This window comes from Bombina bombina, chromosome 6 (genome assembly GCF_027579735.1).
Source record: "Bombina bombina isolate aBomBom1 chromosome 6, aBomBom1.pri, whole genome shotgun sequence".
Taxonomy (NCBI): Eukaryota; Metazoa; Chordata; class Amphibia; order Anura; family Bombinatoridae; genus Bombina; species Bombina bombina.
The window spans coordinates 717026037-717049992 of NC_069504.1; the positions used below are offsets into that span (position 1 = coordinate 717026037).

At 40.6% G+C, this 23956-nt stretch overlaps 1 protein-coding gene across 1 annotated transcript in view; it reads right to left on the minus strand.

Moving 5' to 3' along the window:
• ATP13A1 (ATPase 13A1) overlaps window positions 1-23956 on the minus strand; it is a gene marked incomplete in the record, with an annotated part of 348893 nt that overhangs the window by 43250 nt on the left and 281687 nt on the right. The window contains 2 exon segments of the mRNA XM_053717905.1: window positions 1719-1862; window positions 14830-14941. Of these exon segments, the coding sequence (XP_053573880.1) occupies window positions 1719-1862; window positions 14830-14941 (256 nt within the window).

A 23956-nucleotide genomic window follows, 5' to 3' on the forward strand; every position in this document is an offset into this window, starting at 1 on the left:
CTTGATTGAAGAAAACTTCTTATCAGACATCTAAACTTCACCTCCTCCTTGCACTGTAGGCAAAGAGAATGACTGGGGGATTGTGGGTAGGGAAGTGATGCTCTTTGCCTCCTCCTGCTGGCCAGGAGTGATATTCCCAACAGTAATTGATGATGATCTGTAGACTCAGTGTCATTAGAAAGTTACATCTCTTTTGGCTCCATTTGTAGGCCCTTTTCCATAACAGCATAGCTAGGTAGGCTTAGGGGCATGCCTTGAGCACTACAGTATATGTCAGGAATATTGGCAACAATGTTTGAACACATCAACATTGGAATGCAGTGAAAGCAAGATTTCAACATGACAGAATCCATGACTAGAGGGAGACCGGGAATAACCTCAATACTATGATATGCTTATAAAAATGTATTTATAATGACCCTTTAGTAATAAAAATAAACTGAATCATGAAAGTTTAATTTTGACATCCATTATATAACTTTAAAGGGACAGTCTTTAACTAACCCATTCCCCAGCTTTGCACAACCAACTTTGTTAGATTAATTTACTTTATAACAGTTAAACCTCTAAATTTCAAAGGCTCTATTGACAGTCTCTTAATCACATGATTTTCTATTTGCTTTTCATAACAGGAGACTGATTGTACATGTGGGCCATATAGATAACAACGTGTTCACGCCCGGGAAGTTATTTAAGAGTTGGCACAACACAATACTAAATGCAACTCAACAGATTTTAAACAGTCACAGTCATGTGATCAGGGGGCTGTCAGAAGATGCTTAGAGGTAAATCACAGAGGTAAAAAGTATATTAATATAACTGTGTTGGTTGTGCAAAACTGGGTAATAAATGGATTATCTAATGTAGACTGTCCCTTTAAAGGGATATGAAACTGAAATTTTTTTTTTATTTAGACAGAGCACACAATTTTAAAAAAACTATTTCCAATTTACTTATATCATCAACTTTGCTTTGTTCCCATGGCATTCTTTGTTTAAGAGCTAGTTAGGTAGGTGTTTGGAGAACTATATGACAGGAAATAGTGCTGCCATCTAGTGCTATTGCAAAAGGATAACATTCTTGCAAAGCTGCTGCCGTATAGTGCTCCAAATATGGGCTGGCTCCTGAACTTACATCCCTGCTTTTCAACACAATATAAGAGTACGAAGAAAAATTAATAAATTAGAACGTTGTTTAAAATTGCATGCTCTATCTGAATCAAAGAAAAACTATATAATACTACTATTATACAAAAAAATACAGAACGTGGCATAACTATAGTAAAAAATATCACTTTAAAATTACTGGATAAATTGCTTTATCTTTAATTAAGAAAAAAAAAGTTTAAAGGGACATTAAACCCACATTTTTTCTTTCATGATTCAGATAGAGAATACCATTTTAAACAACTTCCTAATTTACTTCTATTATCTAATTTGTTTCATTCTCTTGATATTCTTTCCTGAAAAGCATATCTAGATAGGCTCAGTAGCTTCTCATTGGTGGCTGCACACAGATGCCTCATGTGATTGGCTCACCCATGTGCATTACTATTTCTTTAGCAAAGGATATCTAAAGAATGAAGCAAATTGGATAATAGAAGTAAATTGGAATGTTTAAAATTGTATTTTCTACCTGAATCATGAAAGAAAATGTTTGGGTTTAACGCCCCTTTAAATTTGATCATTTAAAGGACTAAGCAAGTTCACAATATATACCTCCATGGGGATGTCTACCAGGCCAAATTGTTCATTGAATTCTGGAGAAGAGCCAGATAAGAGGCACACAATCGCTAAGCCTGACAAGATAATACTCCAAAGCAAAGGTTTGTTCTCTCGTAGGCTTTCCATGAAAGGGTGACCCTATAATAAAAAAACAAAAAACAAACCAGGGCTTAGTCAAAAGGATACTGGCATTGATTCATACATAAACGGTTTAGAATCGTTGTGAAACTGTTAGTTTAAGTATAAAGGTTCACACCATTCCAGGGGTTATAGTCTTCTAGATTAAGGGATATTAACCCCCTATAAAATAGATCAATCAATCATAGTAATAAATTATTGCATTGCACATTCATTTTTTTTTTCCAGCTATTACTGTAATGCACTCTGAAAACTGTACTTTTTACCCAGGAACTGGAAACTTGAACTATATACTGGCTGCATTATCTTAGATCATTGGTTTCCTTGGGCATTTTTAGTTTTGAAATTTGGGTTAGATTTGGTACATAATTCATAGGTACATCTGAGTGTTACCTTGCATGCTTATTCTTTCAAGGGTTTGTAGGATGGCACCATGAAAAGCTTTTGCACAGCAACAGACGTTTTCCTATCTGTGGTATCAGAGCTGAGAAAATTGCAGACCATCTACAAACTTTATTATTAGTTACCAAGCCTGGAATATCACCAGCAGCATTACTGTGGCTTTCAGTTAATATAAAAGGATACCAAAACTAGGATACACTGAACCAACAGATTTGAACAGTACTGACAGACAACACTTTTAGGTTCCTGGTTTTATCATTAACTGCCAGTTTGCCTAAGTACGAGATTAAACAAAAAAAAGTATGCTTAAACTAATTTCCTTCATGATGGAGATATTCCATGAGTCATCAGATGTGGGAATATTACCCTCCTGACCACTAGGAGTAGGCAAAAAAAAAAAAAACACCAGAGCTTTAAATCCCTCCCACTTCCCATGATCCTCAGTCATACATATTATAGTCAAGTAGATGAGGAAAACACAAAAGCAGGAAAGATAAAGTGGGGCAAAGAAGCACAAAACAAGTACTGCCACCACCTAAAGAAAAATAAAGGGTGTGGCTCATGGACTCTTACCATCATGAAAGAAATTAATCAGTTAAGCATACATTTTGTTTTCTTTCATCAGAACATGTAGAAATCAATATCAAAGTTGTGGAGTGCACAAGATCACTGTGAATAGGGAGAACAGTAGTGAAGGCAGGACATTACTATTCAGGCACTACAGCCCAGAGAACTTTCCTGTCAAAGGCAGCCTCAGAAAAAGTATACACATCAAAAAGTGTGGAAAGACCAAGCAACTGCCATACAAATCTGATCAATAGAAGCCTCATTACAAAGGCCCAATAAGTAGCAATTGCTTAAGTGGAATAAGCAGTAATACGATCGGGGGAGTTTTCTGGGTAACCCAATAAACCTTGCGAATTAAAGCTTTAAGCCAGTCTTCTAAAGTAACAGCCGTAGCTGTCTGACCTTTGCGATGCCCGAGTCTGAAATAATTCACATAGTATTTAAGAGCTCTTACAACATCCAAGTTGTGGAGAAAACGCTCTTTAGAATTCTTAGGAGCAGGACAAAAAGAAGGAACCACAATTTTCTGATTGATAGTATTTGTAGATACCACTTTAGGAAGAAAAGAATAACTTTGAAGAACAGCCTTATCCTGATAAAAATAAAAATTTAGAAAAGGAGGATCGCAAGACAAATCTGAAAGCTCAGAGACTCTTCTAACTGAATAAATAGCTAGAAGAAAAATAATCTTCCAAGATAAAAGCTGAAGATCCAAAAGGAGGAGTTTGAAAAACCCTCAAAAGCAGATTCAGATTCCAATGAGAAATTAGAAAAATAACTGGTTTAATCCTAATCAGAGCCTGAACAAAGGCCTGAAATTCGGGAATTTTAGCACTTTTCTTATGAAACAGAACAGAAAGAGCTGAAATCTGCCCCTTCAGAGAACTGGCTGATAAACGTTTATCTAAGCCTCAAAGCAGGAACTCAAGAACTCGAGGAATTCTAAAAGAATTCCAATTGGGAACCTTTGCAGGGTATTAATAACCTTGTCAGAAAAACCTCTCAGAGAGAATTAAGCGTTCAATCATCATGCCGTCAAATTCAGAGATTCGAGATCTTGATAAAAGAGAGAGATGAGATCCTTTCGTGGAAGAAGTCTCCAAGGCGAGCACAAGGACATCTGCACGAGATATACAAACCAAATTCTGCGAGGTCACGCTTGAGCAATCAGAATTGCTGAGGCTTGTTCCTGCTTGATTCTGGCTATCACCCTGGATGGCATCACAAACAGAAGAAACAAATCAGGATGAACGTCCAAGGGACCACAAGAGCGCAGTTTGTGATTCAAAAGGGAGGTCATGAGATCTCTCTCTGGCAGACTCCAACGCCTCACAATTTGGTTGAAAAACTTTTGGATTGCCGAGCCCATACCCCTGGTGAAGAGACTGGCAGACTCAAAGTCTGCCTCTCAATTGTCCACACCTGGAATATGGATGGCAGAAATCCATCTATCTGCAATGATAGGGTTATGACAGACTGATGATGTTGGACACTTCCTTCATGACTAAGGAACTGCAAGTTCCTACCTAATGATTGACATAAGCTACTGCTGTGACATTGTCTGGCTGGTATCTCAGAAAAGATTTGTGTCTGAGGTTGGACCAACTCTGAAAAGCCCATGGAGTTCAAGAACATTTATTAGTAATCTCACCTCCTGAGGAGAGCAAACTCCCTGTGCTCTTGGAGACACAACAGACTGCACCCTAAACTAAGAGGCTTGCATCTGTGGAAATCACTGGACGAAGAAACAATGCTCCCTGAATCAGGGAATGTTGAGTCTGCCACCATGACAGGGACTGCCTTGTCTTGATATCTAACAAAATCCTCTAAGACAGATGCTCGTGGCCCCCACTCCACTGATGCAGCATCTGCAATTCGAGGGCCTGAAGATGAAATCTGGCAAAAAAAATGCATCTGATGCAGCCACCAGGAGACCTACAATTTCCATGCACTGAGCAATGGAAGGGAGAGGATTCAGCCGCAGAAGGGCACATGCCTGTTACAGCTTCATTCTGCATTGATCTGTCAAAGACAAAGCCAAGGAATTTATTATGAACCCCAGAAAAGACACATGAGTCTGATGGGTTAATGAGCTATTTGGAAGCTTTATTTACCAACAGTGATTCTGAAGCAAATGAAGAACCATCTCCATCTGAGTGCGAGACACAACTAGATGAAAAGTAGGAGCCTGAACCAGAATGTTGTCCAAGTAAGGAACTACAGAAATGAATTGAGCTTGAACTACAGACAACAGAGCTCCCAGTACTTTTGTAAAAACTCTGGGAGCTGTAGCCAGACCAAAAAGGAGGGAAACAAACTGATAATGCTTGTCTAAGAAAGCAAATCGCAGGAACGTGACATGATCCCTGTGATAGGGATATGCAAATAAGCATCCTACATCTATGGAAGAAATGACCCTCCTGCACTAAAGGAAGCAAAGTGCTAATTGTCTCCATCTTAGGAGGAACTTTAAGCAATTTGTTCAGAATTTTGAGATTCAAAACAAGTCAAAAAGTAAGGGGTTTAACCCCAGGTTCGCCCCAAGTTACGCCAATATATACATGGACCACTTTGAACATCTTTATGTTTGGTCCAGTATGGTGCCTGGGGCGAGCCTGGTGTCCTGCGAAGGTACATAGATGATGTGCTATGTATTTGGAAGGGAGATTCACAATCCTTACAGGTCTTTATTGCCTTTTTAAATAATAATAATATGAATATCATACTTACCCCAGAAATACATAAAACAGAGGCTACTTTCTTAGACTTATCAATTTCAGTAAAAGATGGGGATATTCACACTAAAACTTTCTTTAAGAAATGTGATACCAACACTTACATCCGACACGATAGCCAACATCATCCTACATGGCTCCAAGCCATCCCAAAAGGTCAGTTTCAGCGCATCAGACGCAATTGCAACACACTAAAGGATTATGATGAGCAGTCTATCCTACTTAAAAATAGATTTTTACAAAAAGGATATAAAAAGAACCAATTAGAATCAGATAACTCATCAGAGATCGAGACAGAGAGACCACTCTAAGTGGACATAGGAATAAACCTATACAAGAAAGCACTTTTCCCCGATTCATTACCACCTTTAATTCAGGTCACCATCAGATCAAAAATATTATAAATAAACACTGGCATGTTCTTCAAAGTGATGAAATTCTGGATAAAATTATACCAAACAAACCACAGATTACTTTTAGAAAAGGTCATAATTTAAAACAAAAACTAGCCCCCTCATTAATAAAAGGAATGACCCCCCCAATTCCGTTATCTATTTCAAACATTCAGGGTTTCTATACGTGTGGCCGTTGCAAGGGCTGCAATTACACTAAGAGAGTTCACAAAACCTTCACCTCGACAGTAACAGGGAAATTGTTTATAATTAAAAATTTCATTACATGCAAAACTACTAATGTTATCTACCTTTTACAATGTAATTGTAAAATTCAATATTTAGGACAAACCTCCCGATTCCTAAAAACACGTATTTTAGAACATCTGAATAAAATAGAAAAAAAACACGATAACCATGGGGTACCCATACATTGTAATTCTTGCCTAGTTTTCAACAAAGAGCATTTCCTTTGGTTAGGAATAGAGAAGGTGTCTACACATTGGAGAGGAGGCACAATAGAGAAACAACTAGACAAAAGAGAACTATGGTGGATTCACACCATGAGAACATATAAAAATTGGGGTTTAAATAAAGATATCAAAATAGCGGCATTCATTTAATAATATCCCTAGAAATTCCTTTATTTACTCAATTTCAGGTTGTTATATTTTCAAGTCCTCCATATTATCATTCAACATAATTTTAATACACTAATTTTTACTATATGTATTTTTCACTTAGTGTCTATATTAGACTTTAGAGCACTTTTATATTTCTTTCACTCATAAATAACCCTAAGCTATGGATGTATTTAGTTTTTTATTACGTATCCTTGTAAGAATACTTATGGATTATGTAACTTTTACAAATATCACAGCTTCAAATTTCACGAGTCATTTAAATATTAAATTACGTTACATTCTTCTAAATAAGACTAAGTAGGCACTATAACTCACAGTCTAAACACATATTCACAATAGTAATTACACACACAATGTTTAAAGTTTTTATTTAACACAATGTGCACTTTTTTTTACTTTTTTATTATCTTTGGGTAAAATATAAGAAACGAAGTTCTTCGTAACAAATTACAAAAAAAAAAATAAAAAAAATTTGATACGCTATTCAAACTATATGGATTTGAATCATTTTTTGAAGCGAATGATCTTTGCTGTTACTGTAGTTGGAATATATACATCACAATGTCATTTAGAGATATGTTGTTTTTCTATAAATGCTGTTTCGTTACGAATGTAATAAATCTAACGTAATGTAGATCAAAGTTATATACGATAACATATGATGAAAATCATCCTTATATTTTATATGCATGAGAAAGAACAAATACTGTTCATATCTTTTCCGCTTTTTTCTAGACAATTTAAATGCATTTAATTCCGATATAAAGGACACAATAAACAAAAGTCAAAAGATCCTCCCCTCTCAAATATGGACCTATCAACAACTCCCTTGCAGACTGAAAAGCTTTGCAAACTCCATACAGATTGGCCGCCTTCGTTTAGCACACAACTTTGCACAGATTGGCAGTTTGACTCACATGACTCCAACCGGACCTGAAAAGGAACACATGCACCATTGACTACCTGTATGAGGACTGAATCTCGAGTCAGTCCCAATTGGTCAACTTATAGATATCGTTTCTGATTGGTTAAAAATCGGATTGACGCCATACTATGTATTTTAACTATAAACTTATCAAAAATATCGGCATTTGAAATTTTAATAACAATTTAAGTATATAATTAGTCTGCCACCAATCCATATTCTTTATTTTGTTTTATTTTTCACATTGTATATTGTAAATCCAACTTCCTGTCTTACACAGGAAATTGGATAGCATCACCTCTGTATATAAACCGGCTTGTGGACACAGCAATGATACACAGCTACTTGCTTTTATTGATTTTATATTGCTCTTGAGAAAGACTTGCTAAAAGTTGAAACGCTTTGAGCTTAAATAAATATCTTTTTATCAAAGTTGGAAGACTGTTGATATTCTTCTTTGCTGAGACAAGCCGGATTCTCCTATTTATGGAGTAAGTTACTATTTTGTTTTTTCTTGATTTACTGGACACCTTTGGTCATTTTGAGTCTTCATTTGCTTGCAGACCTATTAACAGGTTCTTGAGAGATTCTGAAACTATTCGGGGGAACTACACCACTCTGGAGACACATTACATCGTAGCTGAACTCCCACTACTTATGGAGTGAGTATACTGCACTTATATTAATTGGATCCTACACACACCTCAAGCCCTTTTTCTCTTCACCATATAGAGAAACATCACTGTACAGACCAGCGCCATCTATTTGCCATTTTTCCACTTGTATAAAACAGTCACAGAGGAGAGACTGTAAGAAGGCTGCGGTCTTATCTAAAAGGAGAGTATCAGTTCTTGTTGTTACATTTTAAGTGTTATTTTCCATCTAGCACTGTATATTGTATCTTTTTGTATCTATATTTCACTTGGGAAGCCTGCAACATTTCTCACTGAGAAAAGACATTTCACTGCCTGGCTGATCACTCATTGCCTGCCCCTCTGAATGGCAGGTTACTGGAAGGAGGATTTGGGCCTCCGATCTGTTACATTGGTGTTCAACCTTGGTACTCCAGAGATTTTGGAACCACATTTCCCATAATGCTCAGACATCAGCTGGCTGAGAATCATGGGAAAACAGAATTTATGTTTACCTGATAAATTACTTTCTCCAACGGTGTGTCCGGTCCACGGCGTCATCCTTACTTGTGGGATATTCTCTTCCCCAACAGGAAATGGCAAAGAGCCCAGCAAAGCTGGTCACATGATCCCTCCTAGGCTCCGCCTACCCCAGTCATTCGACCGACGTTAAGGAGGAATATTTGCATAGGAGAAACCATATGGTACCGTGGTGACTGTAGTTAAAGAAAATAAATTATCAGACCTGATTAAAAAAACCAGGGCGGGCCGTGGACCGGACACACCGTTGGAGAAAGTAATTTATCAGGTAAACATAAATTCTGTTTTCTCCAACATAGGTGTGTCCGGTCCACGGCGTCATCCTTACTTGTGGGAACCAATACCAAAGCTTTAGGACACGGATGAAGGGAGGGAGCAAATCAGGTCACCTAAATGGAAGGCACCACGGCTTGCAAAACCTTTCTCCCAAAAATAGCCTCAGAAGAAGCAAAAGTATCAAACTTGTAAAATTTGGTAAAAGTGTGCAGTGAAGACCAAGTCGCTGCCCTACATATCTGATCAACAGAAGCCTCGTTCTTGAAGGCCCATGTGGAAGCCACAGCCCTAGTGGAATGAGCCGTGATTCTTTCGGGAGGCTGCCGTCCGGCAGTCTCGTAAGCCAATCTGATGATGCTTTTAATCCAAAAAGAGAGAGAGGTAGAAGTTGCTTTTTGACCTCTCCTTTTACCGGAATAAACAACAAACAAGGAAGATGTTTGTCTAAAATCCTTTGTAGCATCTAAATAGAATTTTAGAGCGCGAACAACATCCAAATTGTGCAACAAACGTTCCTTCTTTGAAACTGGTTTCGGACACAGAGAAGGTACGATAATCTCCTGGTTAATGTTTTTGTTGGAAACAACTTTTGGAAGAAAACCAGGTTTAGTACGTAAAACCACCTTATCTGCATGGAACACCAGATAAGGAGGAGAACACTGCAGAGCAGATAATTCTGAAACTCTTCTAGCAGAAGAAATTGCAACTAAAAACAAAACTTTCCAAGATAATAACTAATATCAACGGAATGTAAGGGTTCAAACGGAACCCCCTGAAGAACTGAAAGAACTAAGTTGAGACTCCAAGGAGGAGTCAAAGGTTTGTAAACAGGCTTAATTCTAACCAGAGCCTGAACAAAGGCTTGAACATCTGGCACAGCTGCCAGCTTTTTGTGAAGTAACACAGACAAGGCAGAAATCTGTCCCTTCAGGGAACTAGCAGATAATCCTTTTTCCAATCCTTCTTGAAGGAAGGATAGAATCTTAGGAATCTTAACCTTGTCCCAAGGGAATCCTTTAGATTCACACCAACAGATATATTTTTTCCAAATTTTGTGGTAAATCTTTCTAGTTACAGGCTTTCTGGCCTGAACAAGAGTATCGATAACAGAATCTGAGAACCCTCGCTTCGATAAGATCAAGCGTTCAATCTCCAAGCAGTCAGCTGGAGTGAAACCAGATTCGGATGTTCGAACGGACCCTGAACAAGAAGGTCTCGTCTCAAAGGTAGCTTCCAAGGTGGAGCCGATGACATATTCACCAGATCTGCATACCAAGTCCTGCGTGGCCACGCAGGAGCTATCAAGATCACCGACGCCCTCTCCTGATTGATCCTGGCTACCAGCCTGGGGATGAGAGGAAACGGCGGGAACACATAAGCTAGTTTGAAGGTCCAAGGTGCTACTAGTGCATCCACTAGAGCCGCCTTGGGATCCCTGGATCTGGACCCGTAGCAAGGAACTTTGAAGTTCTGACGAGAGGCCATCAGATCCATGTCTGGAATGCCCCACAGCTGAGTGACTTGGGCAAAGATTTCCGGATGGAGTTCCCACTCCCCCGGATGCAATGTCTGACGACTCAGAAAATCCGCTTCCCAATTTTCCACTCCTGGGATGTGGATAGCAGACAGGTGGCAGGAGTGAGACTCCGCCCATAGAATGATTTTGGTCACTTCTTCCATCGCTAGGGAACTCCTTGTTCCCCCCTGATGGTTGATGTACGCAACAGTTGTCATGTTGTCTGATTGAAACCGTATGAACTTGGCCCTCGCTAGCTGAGGCCAAGCCTTGAGAGCATTGAATATCGCTCTCAGTTCCAGAATATTTATCGGTAGAAGAGATTCTTCCCGAGACCAAAGACCCTGAGCTTTCAGGGATCCCCAGACCGCGCCCCAGCCCATCAGACTGGCGTCGGTCGTGACGATGACCCACTCCGGTCTGCGGAATGTCATCCCTTGTGACAGGTTGTCCAGGGACAGCCACCAACGGAGTGAGTCTCTGGTCCTCTGATTTACTTGTATCTTCGGAGACAAGTCTGTATAGTCCCCATTCCACTGACTGAGCATGCACAGTTGTAATGGTCTTAGATGAATGCGCGCAAACGGAACTATGTCCATTGCCGCTACCATCAAACCGATCACTTCCATGCACTGCGCTATGGAAGGGAGAGGAACGGAATGAAGTATCCGACAAGAGTCTAGAAGTTTTGTTTTTCTGGCCTCTGTCAGAAAAATCCTCATTTCTAAGGAGTCTATTATTGTTCCCAAGAAGGGAACCCTTGTTGACGGAGATAGAGAACTCTTTTCCACGTTCACTTTCCATCCGTGAGATCTGAGAAAGGCCAGGACAATGTCCGTGTGAGCCTTTGCTTGAGGAAGGGACGACGCTTGAATCAGAATGTCGTCCAAGTAAGGTACTACAGCAATGCCCCTTGGTCTTAGCACAGCTAGAAGGGACCCTAGTACCTTTGTGAAAATCCTTGGAGCAGTGGCTAATCCGAAAGGAAGCGCCACAAACTGGTAATGCTTGTCCAGGAATGCAAACCTTAGGAACCGATGATGTTCCTTGTGGATAGGAATATGTAGATACGCATCCTTTAAATCCACTGTGGTCATGAATTGACCTTCCTGGATGGAAGGAAGAATAGTTCGAATGGTTTCCATCTTGAACGATGGAACCTTGAGAAACTTGTTTAAGATCTTGAGATCTAAGATTGGTCTGAACGTTCCCTCTTTTTTTGGGAACTATGAACAGATTGGAGTAGAACCCCATCCCTTGTTCTCTTAATGGAACAGGATGAATCACTCCCATTTTTAACAGGTCTTCTACACAATGTAAGAATGCCTGTCTTTTTATGTGGTCTGAAGACAACTGAGACCTGTGGAACCTCCCCCTTGGGGGAAGCCCCTTGAATTCCAGAAGATAACCTTGGGAGACTATTTCTAGCGCCCAAGGATCCAGAACATCTCTTGCCCAAGCCTGAGCGAAGAGAGAGAGTCTGCCCCCCACCAGATCCGGTCCCGGATCGGGGGCCAACATTTCATGCTGTCTTGGTAGCAGTGGCAGGTTTCTTGGCCTGCTTTCCCTTGTTCCAGCCTTGCATTGGTCTCCAAGCTGGCTTGGCTTGAGAAGTATTACCCTCTTGCTTAGAGGACGTAGCACTTTGGGCTGGTCCATTTCTACGAAAGGGACGAAAATTAGGTTTATTTTTTGCCTTGAAAGGCCGATCCTGAGGAAGGGCGTGGCCCTTACCCCCAGTGATATCAGAGATAATCTCTTTCAAGTCAGGGCCAAACAGCGTTTTCCCCTTGAAAGGAATGTTAAGTAGCTTGTTCTTGGAAGACGCATCAGCTGACCAAGATTTCAACCAAAGCGCTCTGCGCGCCACAATAGCAAACCCAGAATTCTTAGCCGCTAACCTAGCCAATTGTAAAGTGGCGTCTAGGGTGAAAGAATTAGCCAATTTGAGAGCATTGATTCTGTCCATAATCTCCTCATAAGGAGGAGAATCACTATCGACCGCCTTTATCAGCTCATCGAACCAGAAACATGCGGCTGTAGCTACAGGGACAATGCATGAAATTGGTTGTAGAAGGTAACCCTGCTGAACAAACATCTTTTTAAGTAAACCTTCTAATTTTTTATCCATAGGATCTTTGAAAGCACAACTATCCTCTATGGGTATAGTGGTGCGTTTGTTTAAAGTGGAAACCGCTCCCTCGACCTTGGGGACTGTCTGCCATAAGTCCTTTCTGGGGTCGACCATAGGAAACAATTTTTTAAATATGGGGGGAGGGACGAAAGGAATACCGGGCCTTTCCCATTCTTTATTAACAATGTCCGCCACCCGCTTGGGTATAGGAAAAGCTTCTGGGAGCCCCGGGACCTCTAGGAACTTGTCCATTTTACATAGTTTCTCTGGGATGACCAACTTGTCACAATCATCCAAAGTGGATAATACCTCCTTAAGCAGAATGCGGAGATGTTCCAACTTAAATTTAAACGTAATCACATCAGGTTCAGCTTGTTGAGAAATGTTCCCTGAATCAGTAATTTCTCCCTCAGACAAAACCTCCCTGGCCCCATCAGACTGGGTTAGGGGCCCTTCAGAACCATTATTATCAGCGTCGTCATGCTCTTCAGTATCTAAAACAGAGCAGTCGCGCTTACGCTGATAAGTGTTCATTTTGGCTAAAATGTTTTTGACAGAATTATCCATTACAGCCGTTAATTGTTGCATAGTAAGGAGTATTGGCGCGCTAGATGTACTAGGGGCCTCCTGAGTGGGCAAGACTCGTGTAGACGAAGGAGGGAATGATGCAGTACCATGCTTACTCCCCTCACTTGAGGAATCATCTTGGGCATCATTGTCATTGTCACATAAATCACATTTATTTAAATGAATGGGAATTCTGGCTTCCCCACATTCAGAACACAGTCTATCTGGTAGTTCAGACATGTTAAACAGGCATAAACTTGATAACAAAGTACAAAAAACGTTTTAAAATAAAACCGTTACTGTCACTTTAAATTTTAAACTGAACACACTTTATTACTGCAATTGCGAAAAAACATGAAGGAATTGTTCAAAATTCACCAAATTTTCACCACAGTGTCTTAAAGCCTTAAAAGTATTGCACACCAAATTTGGAAGCTTTAACCCTTAAAATAACGGAACCGGAGCCGTTTTTAACTTTAACCCCTTTACAGTCCCTGGTATCTGCTTTGCTGAGACCCAACCAAGCCCAAAGGGGAATACGATACCAAATGACGCCTTCAGAAAGTCTTTTCTAAGTATCAGAGCTCCTCTCACATGCGACTGCATGTCATGCCTCTCAAAAACAAGTGCGCAACACCGGCGCGAAAATGAGGCTCTGCCTATGATTTGGGAAAGCCCCTAAAGAATAAGGTGTCTAAAACAGTGCCTGCCGATATTATTATATCAAAATACCCAGAATAAATGATTCCTCAAGGCTAAATATGTGTTAATAATGAATCGATTTAGCCCAGAAAAAGTCTACAGTCTTAATAAGCCCTTGTGAAGCCCTTATTTACGATCTTAATAAACATGGCTTACCGGATCCCATAGGGAAAATGACAGCTTCCAGCATTACATCGTCTTGTTAGAATGTGTCATACCTCAAGCAGCAAGAGACTGCTCACTGTTCCCCCAACTGAAGTTAATTGCTCTCAACAGTCCTGTGTGGAACAGCCATGGATTTTAGTGACGGTTGCTAAAATCATTTTCCTCATACAAACAGAAATCTTCATCTCTTTTCTGTTTCTGAGTAAATAGTACATACCAGCACTATTTCAAAATAACAAACTCTTGATTGAATAATAAAAACTACAGTTAAACACTAAAAAACTCTAAGCCATCTCCGTGGAGATGTTGCCTGTACAACGGCAAAGAGAATGACTGGGGTAGGCGGAGCCTAGGAGGGATCATGTGACCAGCTTTGCTGGGCTCTTTGCCATTTCCTGTTGGGGAAGAGAATATCCCACAAGTAAGGATGACGCCGTGGACCGGACACACCTATGTTGGAGAAATGTAGTTCCAAAACCTCTGGAGCACCAAGGTTGAGCACCCCTGGGTTATAAGATGCCCTTTCAAACTATGAGTATATTTTGCACTTCACTTTTACCACACTCCTCATCAGAGAGGCAAAAGAAAATGAGGATCATGGGAAGTGGCAGGAATTTAAAGCTCTGGTGTGCTGGGGTGTATTTTGCCTCCTCCTTGTGGACAGGAGGGGAATATTCCAACACGTGATGACTCGTGGACTCTCACTTTCTGATCAAAGAAATGCAATAGTCAAACAAATGTGCTTCTGGTCAAACCTGTAAGTTGCTTACCTTATAATTGATAGCAAAGGTGGCCATCTGCATTGCCATGGACATTATATACACAGTGCTGTTCACTAGACTTGGTTCAAATTCCTTGTATAAATCTACAAACTCTTCTTTCCTTAATAGAACAAGGAGAAATGTATGTTATAGGTTACTCGTATACAGTGCTAGAGGGCTTAATATGATATTGGATTTAGAAACATGTGCCAGGCTAAAAATAAAATAAAACAAACACAAGATCAGTATGTGGAAATAATTAACAGAAAACAATGATAAAGGGACATTATATCACAACATTTTCTTTGTACGATTCAGATAGAGAATACAATTTTAAACTTTCCAATTTACTTCTATTATCAAAAGTTATTTGTTTTCTTGTTATTGTTTGTTGAAAAGCAGGAAGGTAAGTTCAGGCATGTGCATGTGTCCTCAGTAGTATATAGCAGCAATTTTGTAACAATGTTATACATTAGAAGGAACACTAGATGGCAGGACTATTTCCTGTGAAAGAGTGTTGTGAGACGTGCATTCTACCTTTCTAGATATTTCTTCAACAAAGAATAACAAGAGAATGACGCAGTTGTGATAGTAGAAGTAAATTGGAAACTTTTTAAAAACATAAATTATGCTTACCTGATAATTTTCTTTTCTTCTGATGGAGAGTCCACAGCTGCATTCATTACTTTTGGGAATTCAGAACCTAGCCACCAGGAGGAGGCAGACACACCCCAGCCAAAGGCTTAAATACCTCCTCCCCCGTTCCCCAGTCATTCTGCCGAGGGAACAAGGAACAGTAGGAGAAATATCAGGTGAAAAAAAAGGTGCCAGAAGAATAAAAAACTAAAACACGGCCGTCCCACATAAAAACGTGGGTGGGGAGCTGTGGACTCTCCCCGTCAGAAGAAAATAAAATTATCAGGTAAGTATAATTTATGTTTTTTTCTTAAACGGGGAGAGTCCACAGCTGCATTCATTACTTTTGGGAAAACAATACCCAAGCTATAGAGGACACTGAATGCAAAAAAGGGCGGGTAGACGAGGCAGCCCATTCGAAGGGCACCACAGCCTGAAAGTACCAGACAAAAAAACTGCTGTACAGAACAGAAGGACAAAAACTGAAAGGACTAAGTAACTGCCCATCAGTTAAATCTAGCAAGGCCCAGATAGAGACTGCTCAAAATTGCTAGATTCCACCGAACAAAGCCCCCAAAGAGACAAGTCCCATAGGCTCCAATCCCGTACAATTTCCACATATTCCCAGAAGGGAAAAAGAAAGGGAAAGACAACAATAGATCTAAAAGCTCAGCAACTAGGGTAAAAAGCCCAAAAGACCGTGAAACGTCCAAATGAAAACCCAGAGGGACAAGGCAGATCCCATACCTCACACAGTGTGCAGTCCACACTCATGAAAGAGCGATCGAGGAATAAACAGTCACTCCCTAGAACTGCCTAAAATGAGCACCATCAAAACTTGGCGTGCGCCAGATGAAGCTCCCGGCTCCAAAGCTGCGACACAAGTCTATTAGACACCAGCCACGAAACTAGCCTATCAAGCTAGGAACTGCACCAGGAAATCCCACAGAGGGAACCTACCAAGAAGGGCAGGAACCCACTCCCTCCCAGACAAAAAGAGGGAAAGCAGGAAAGTATCCAAAAACCCAGCAGAGAACAGCCCCTGCTGAGTAAGAAACTCTGCTAAACTCCCCTATGGAGAGATCACAAGATCTGGAGAAGAAACGCTGTCAAAGCTCAAGCGAGCCAACAGACCACAGACCGTTAACAGGATAACCAGCACCAGCAGCTGGATTCGAACCAACAACCCTTGGGTTGCAAAGCCACAAAGCCAACCCTTACGCTACATTAGCTGCTTCATCGAGGCCATGGACCCAGCACCAAACGACTGGCATGTCCAAAGGTAGGGAGATAAATAATTCCCCGGCCCACCCAGATCTCCAAAAAGGAAGAAAGGAATAAACAGTAACAAAGGGTAGGCAAACCCCGACCATATGTAACAAGACTGGCATGCTAAAATACTAAGCCAAAACAGAATAAAATATGATCTCTAAGTTCCAGAACCCAGATCCCTTCCCTACGAGAAGGTACACTCCGAGACAAAAGGGAGACTACACTGAAACAACAGTGTTAGCATGATATCGGAATCCGCCCCTACATGACATCGTGCACGCAAGGCAGAGGGGACCCCCCTCTGCCTCAGGCGGATACTGTTGTATACCCCAATCCCCCTAAGAGGAGGGAAATGCAAAAGAGAACTGCTCACCCACCCACAGGCACAGAGCGTGCGTCAAACAGATGGCAAAAACAAAACCAACTGAAAAGGCACCATTCGGCTGCACCAAATGGTCAGTAGACAAACAGCCAGCCAGCCAGCCCACCTCTAGGGTGAAAGTAGCTGTAAGAAGAAATCAATCTCCCGCTTGCTAGGTAGCTAAACTAACCACCAGGCCATTTCCAAGTCTCCGATAAGAGAATACACAACACCTAAAGGAACAAGCGGAGATCAAACAACCGTAAGCACTGAATCACTCAGGATCCAACTAGGAGGTCTGGTCAGATATCCTAGACCATGACCAGAAAAACCGGGCACCCGGAAACCAGAGCCGGCCACAAACTAGGAACCCCTGAGGAACCTTAGGAATACCTCATATGGAGAACCCTAGGAGATGCAATCACAGCCATGTCCAAAAGTCCTAGGACACTGGACGTCACTAAGCATCCCAGAGACAGAGAATAGAACTCCTCCAGAATCGAGGGATAATACCTCCAAGATCAACAGCTAAGAAGCAGACAAGAAAAAGCACACCTCTGCAACAGAGTCTGCAATATAGTTTCCAAACGAGCCATCTGGATTAACCTCTAGCAAATCCCCCTAGACCAAGGGAAAAACGCTGAACGACCGACATGTCGTAAGAAGCATGAGGAAGAAGAGAGGTCGACAATGCCTAAACTTCCAGAACCAATAACCCAACAACCATCCCCAGAAGGGAAAAGGAAGCACAAGTCACCTCAACCCCTTAAGGAAGAGGTACCAAGATCAAAAGCCTCCAAAAAGAGGCAGGCCAAAGAGACTACCATAAGGGAGATAAAAATCTGCACCAACCTGGTACCCAAGAAGTTTAAAGAGCCATCTAAATCTCCAGTCCAATTTGGAATGTAGATTCTAGCTCCGAGGTCCAAGAGCCTTTGGAACCCTTCTTACCAGGATCCGTTTCTGGAACCCCACCGACAATCAGGAACAGGACCAAGAGGACTGAGTACAAACCCCTTGATGCCCCACCCAAAAGAAGTAACGAGAACCAGTCTGATGTCAGTAAACGAAAAGGCCCCCTCTCTTAGCCCTGTCAAGGGCAGATTTCTCAAAACAACAGGAAGTAAACTCTCATGGTTTTCCCCTCCACGGAAATCCCTATCCAAAGGGAAGATATTCGTTCTGAAGGAGGAAACATAGCATAACAAACTCCTCATCTGAGAAAGCAACTCCCCACCCAACCAGGTCAGCCAGATACACCAGCACCACATGGATGGTATAGACCTTAAGGAACAGAAAACCAGCGCCCGACCAGGACCAGCCTGCTACAGAGGGCACTAAGAACTGAACCAGACCACAGAAAAAATCGAAATCCCAGTAGGGATCGACAAAGGATCTATAGAACTATGTAACTAACACCTTAACATGCAACTTCCGTAGAAGTGTCCAAGCGACCACAAAATCGCTAGTATGAAATTCCAGTGAAGAAATGTTTCCCAAGAGGGAAACTAAAACAAACATGAGCTTCTAAAAAACAAAAAGAAATACATCCTAACCGGATCAACGAAAAAGAGGGCAGCTCTCGCAGGTGAACGCTCCAAAGAAAAGTGGGTACACTAACAGGACCAGGCAATCAGAGACCCCACTCTTCCGGAGCTCAGAACTGGAATAAGATACCCCAAAGAAAAAACATAATTTATGTAAGAACTTACCTAATAAATTCATTTCTTTCATATTAGCAAGAGTCCATGAGCTAGTGACGTATGGGATATACATTCCTACCAGGAGGGGCAAAGTTTCCCAAACCTCAAAATGCCTATAAATACACCCCTCACCACACCCACAATTCAGTTTAACGAATAGCCAAGAAGTGGGGTGATAAAAAAGTGCAAAAGCATATAAAATAAGGAATTGGAATAATTGTGCTTTATACAAAAATCATAACCACCACAAAAAAAAAAAAGGGCGGGCCTCATGGACTCTTGCTAATATGAAAGAAATGAATTTATCAGGTAAGTTCTTACATAAATTATGTTTTCTTTCATGTAATTAGCAAGAGTCCATGAGCTAGTGACGTATGGGATAATGATTACCCAAGATGTGGATCTTTCCACACAAGAGTCACTAGAGAGGGAGGGATAAAATAAAGACAGCCAATTCCTGCTGAAAATAATCCATACCCAAAATAAAGTTTAATGAAAAACATAAGCAGAAGATTCAAACTGAAACCGCTGCCTGAAGTACTTTTCTACCAAAAACTGCTTCAGAAGAAGAAAATACATCAAAATGGTAGAATTTAGTAAAAGTATGCAAAGAGGACCAAGTTGCTGCTTTGCAAATCTGATCAACCGAAGCTTCATTCCTAAACGCCCAGGAAGTAGAAACTGACCTAGTAGAATGAGCTGTAATCCTCTGAGGTGGAGTTTTACCCGACTCAACATAGGCGAGATGAATTAAAGATTTCAACCAAGATGCCAAAGAAATGGCAGAAGCTTTCTGGCCTTTTCTAGAAACGGAAAAGATAACAAAGACTAGAAGTCTTACGGAAAGACTTAGTAGCTTCAACATAATATTTCAAAGCTCTAACAACATCCAAAGAATGCAACGATTTCTCCTTAGAATTCTTAGGATTAGGACATAATGAAGGAACCACAATTTCTCTACTAATGTTGTTGGAATTCACAACTTTAGGTAAAAAATCAAAAGAAGTTCGCAACACCGCCTTATCCTGATGAAAAATCAGAAAAGGAGACTCACAAGAAAGAGCAGATAATTCAGAAACTCTTCTGGCAGAAGAGATTGCCAAAAGGAACAAAACTTTCCAAGAAAGTAATTTAATGTCCAATGAATGCATAGGTTCAAACGGAGGAGCTTGAAGAGCCCCCAGAACCAAATTCAAACTCCAAGGAGGAGAAATTGACTTAATGACAGGTTTTATACGAACCAAAGCTTGTACAAAACAATGAATATCAGGAAGAATAGCAATCTTTCTGTGAAAAAGAACAGAAAGAGCAGAGATTTGACCTTTCAAGGAACTTGCGGACAAACCCTTATCTAAACCATCCTGAAGAAACTGTAAAATTCTTGGTATTCTAAAAGAATGCCAAGAAAAATGATGAGAAAGACACCAAGAAATATAAGTCTTCCAGACTCTATAATATATCTCTCTAGATACAGATTTACGCGCCTGTAACATAGTATTAATCACAGAATCAGAGAAACCTCTTTGACCAAGAATCAAGCGTTCAATCTCCATACCATTAAATTTAAGGATTTCAGATCCTGATGGAAAAAAGGACCTTGCGACAGGTCTGGTCTTAACGGAAGAGTCCACGGTTGCCAAGAGGCCATCCGGACCAGATCCGCATACCAAAACCTGTGAGGCCATGCCGGAGCTACCAGCAGAACAAACGAGCATTCCTTCAGAATCTTGGAGATTACTCTTGGAAGAAGAACTAGAGGCGGAAAGATATAGGCAGGATGATACTTCCAAGGAAGTGATAATGCATCCACTGCCTCCGCCTGAGGATCCCGGGATCTGGACAGATACCTGGGAAGTTTCTTGTTTAGATGAGACGCCATCAGATCTATTTCTGGAAGTTCCCACATTTGAACAATCTGAAGAAATACCTCTGGGTGAAGAGACCATTCGCCTGGATGCAACGTTTGGCGACTGAGATAATCCGCTTCCCAATTGTCTATACCTGGGATATGAACCGCAGAGATTAGACAGGAGCTGGATTCCGCCCAAACCAGAATTCGAGATACTTCTTTCATAGCCAGAGGACTGTGAGTCCCTCCTTGATGATTGATGTATGCCACAGTTGTGACATTGTCTGTCTGAAAACAAATGAACGATTCTCTCTTCAGAAGAGGCCAAAACTGAAGAGCTCTGAAAATTGCACGAAGTTCCAAAATATTGATCGGTAATCTCACCTCCTGAGATTCCCAAACTCCTTGTGCCGTCAGAGATCCCCACACAGCTCCCCAACCCGTGAGACTTGCATCTGTTGAAATTACAGTCCAGGTCGGAAGCACAAAAGAAGCCCCCTGAATTAAACGATGGTGATCTGTCCACCACGTTAGAGAGTGTCGTACAATCGGTTTTAAAGATATTATTTGAGATATCTTTGTGTAATCCTTGCACCATTGATTCAGCATACAGAGCTGAAGAGGTCGCATGTGAAAACGAGCAAAGGGGATCGCGTCCGATGCAGCAGTCATAAGACCTAGAATTTCCATGCATAAGGCTACCGAAGGGAATGATTGTGACTGAAGGTTTCGACAAGCTGAAATCAATTTTAGACGTCTCTTGTCTGTTAAAGACAGAGTCATGGACACTGAATCTATCTGGAAACCCAGAAAGGTCACCCTTGTCTGAGGAATCAATGAACTTTTTGGTAAATTGATCCTCCAACCATGATCTTGAAGAAACAACACAAGTCGATTCGTATGAGATTCTGCTAAATGTAAAGACTGAGCAAGTACCAAGATATCGTCCAAATAAGGAAATACCACAATACCCTGTTCTCTGATTACAGACAGAAGGGCACCGAGAACCTTTGTAAAAATTCTTGGAGCTGTAGCTAGGCCAAACGGCAGAGCCACAAACTGGTAATGCTTGTCCAGAAAAGAGAATCTCAGGAACTGATAATGATCTGGATGAATCGAAATATGCAGATATGCATCCTGTAAATCTATTGTGGACATATAATGCCCTTGCTGAACAAAAGGCAAGATAGTCCTTACAGTTACCATTTTGAACGTAGGTATCCTTACATAACGATTCAATATTTTTAGATCCAGAACTGGTCTGAAGGAATTCTCCTTCTTTGGTACAATGAAGAGATTTGAATAAAACCCCATCCCCTGTTCCGGAACTGGAACTGGCATAATTACTCCAGCCAACTCTAGATCTGAAACACAATTCAGAAATGCTTGAGCTTTCACTGGATTTACTGGGACACGGGAAAGAAAAAATCTCTTTGCAGGAGGTCTCATCTTGAAACCAATTCTGTACCCTTCTGAAACAATGTTCTGAATCCAAAGATTGTGAACAGAATTGATCCAAATTTCTTTGAAAAAACGTAACCTGCCCCCTACCAGCTGAGCTGGAATGAGGGCCGCACCTTCATGTGGACTTAGAAGCAGGCTTTGCCTTTCTAGCAGGCTTGGATTTATTCCAGACTGGAGATGGTTTCCAAACTGAAACTGCTCCTGAGGATGAAGGATCAGGCTTTTGTTCTTTGTTGAAACGAAAGGAACGAAAACGATTATTAGCCCTGTTTTTACCCTTAGATTTTTTATCCTGTGGTAAAAAAGTTCCTTTCCCACCAGTAACAGTTGAGATAATAGAATCCAACTGAGAACCAAATAATTTGTTACCCTGGAAAGAAATGGAAAGTAGAGTTGATTTAGAAGCCATATCAGCATTCCAAGTCTTAAGCCATAAAGCTCTTCTAGCTAAAATAGCTAGAGACATAAACCTGACATCAACTCTAATAATATCAAAAATGGCATCACAGATAAAATTATTAGCATGCTGAAGAAGAATAATAATAATATGAGAATCATGATCTGTTACTTGTTGCGCTAAAGTTTCCAACCAAAAAGTTGAAGCTGCAGCAACATCAGCCAATGATATAGCAGGTCTAAGAAGATTACCTGAACACAGATAAGCTTTTCTTAGAAAGGATTCAATTTTCCTATCTAAAGGATCCTTAAACGAAGTACCATCTGACGTAGGAATAGTAGTACGTTTAGCAAGGGTAGAAATAGCCCCATCAACTCTAGGGATTTTGTCCCAAAATTCTAATCTGTCAGACGGCACAGGATATAATTGCTTAAAATGTTTAGAAGGAGTAAATTAATTACCCAATTTATCCCATTCTTTGGAAATTACTTCAGAAATAGCATTAGGAACAGGAAAAACTTCTGGAATAACCATAGGAGATTTAAATACCTTATCTAAACGTTTAGAATTAGTATCAAGAGGACCAGAATCCTCTATTTCTAAAGCATTTAGTACTTCTTTAAGTAAAGAACGAATAAATTCCATTTTAAATAAATATGAAGATTTATCAGCATCAATCTCTGAGACAGAATCCTCTGAACCAGAAGAATCATCAGAATCAGAATGATGATGTTCATTTAAAAATTCATCTGTAGGGAGAGAAGTTTTAAAAGATTTTTTATGTTTACTAGAAGGAGAAATAACAGACATAGCCTTCTTGATGGATTCAGAAACAAAATCTCTTATGTTATCAGGAACATTCTGCACCTTAGGATGTTGAAGGAACTGCAACAGGCAATGGTACTTTACTAAAGGAAATATTATCTGCATTAACAAGTTTGTCATTACAATTAATACAAACAACAGCCGGAGGAATAGCTACCAAAAGTTTACAGCAGATACACTTAGCTTTGGTAGGTCCAGCACTAGACAGCGATTTTCCTGAAGTATCTTCTGACTCAGATGCAACGTGAGACATCTTGCAATATGTAAGAGAAAAAACAACATATAAAGCAAAATTGATCAAATTCCTTAAATGACAGTTTCAGGAATGGGAAAAAATGCCAAAGAACAAGCTTCTAGCAACCAGAAGCAATGAAAAATGAGACTTAAATAATGTGGAGACAAAAACGACGCCCATATTTTTTTTAGCGCCAAATAAGACGCCCACATTATTTGGCGCCTAAATGCTTTTGGCGCCAAAAATGACGCCACTTCCGGAACGCCGGCATTTTTGGCGCAAAATAACGTCAAAAAATGACGCAACTTCCGGCGACACGTATGACGCCGGAAACGGAAAAGATTTTTTGCGCCAAAAAAGTCAGCGCCAAGAATGACGCAATAAAATGAAGCAT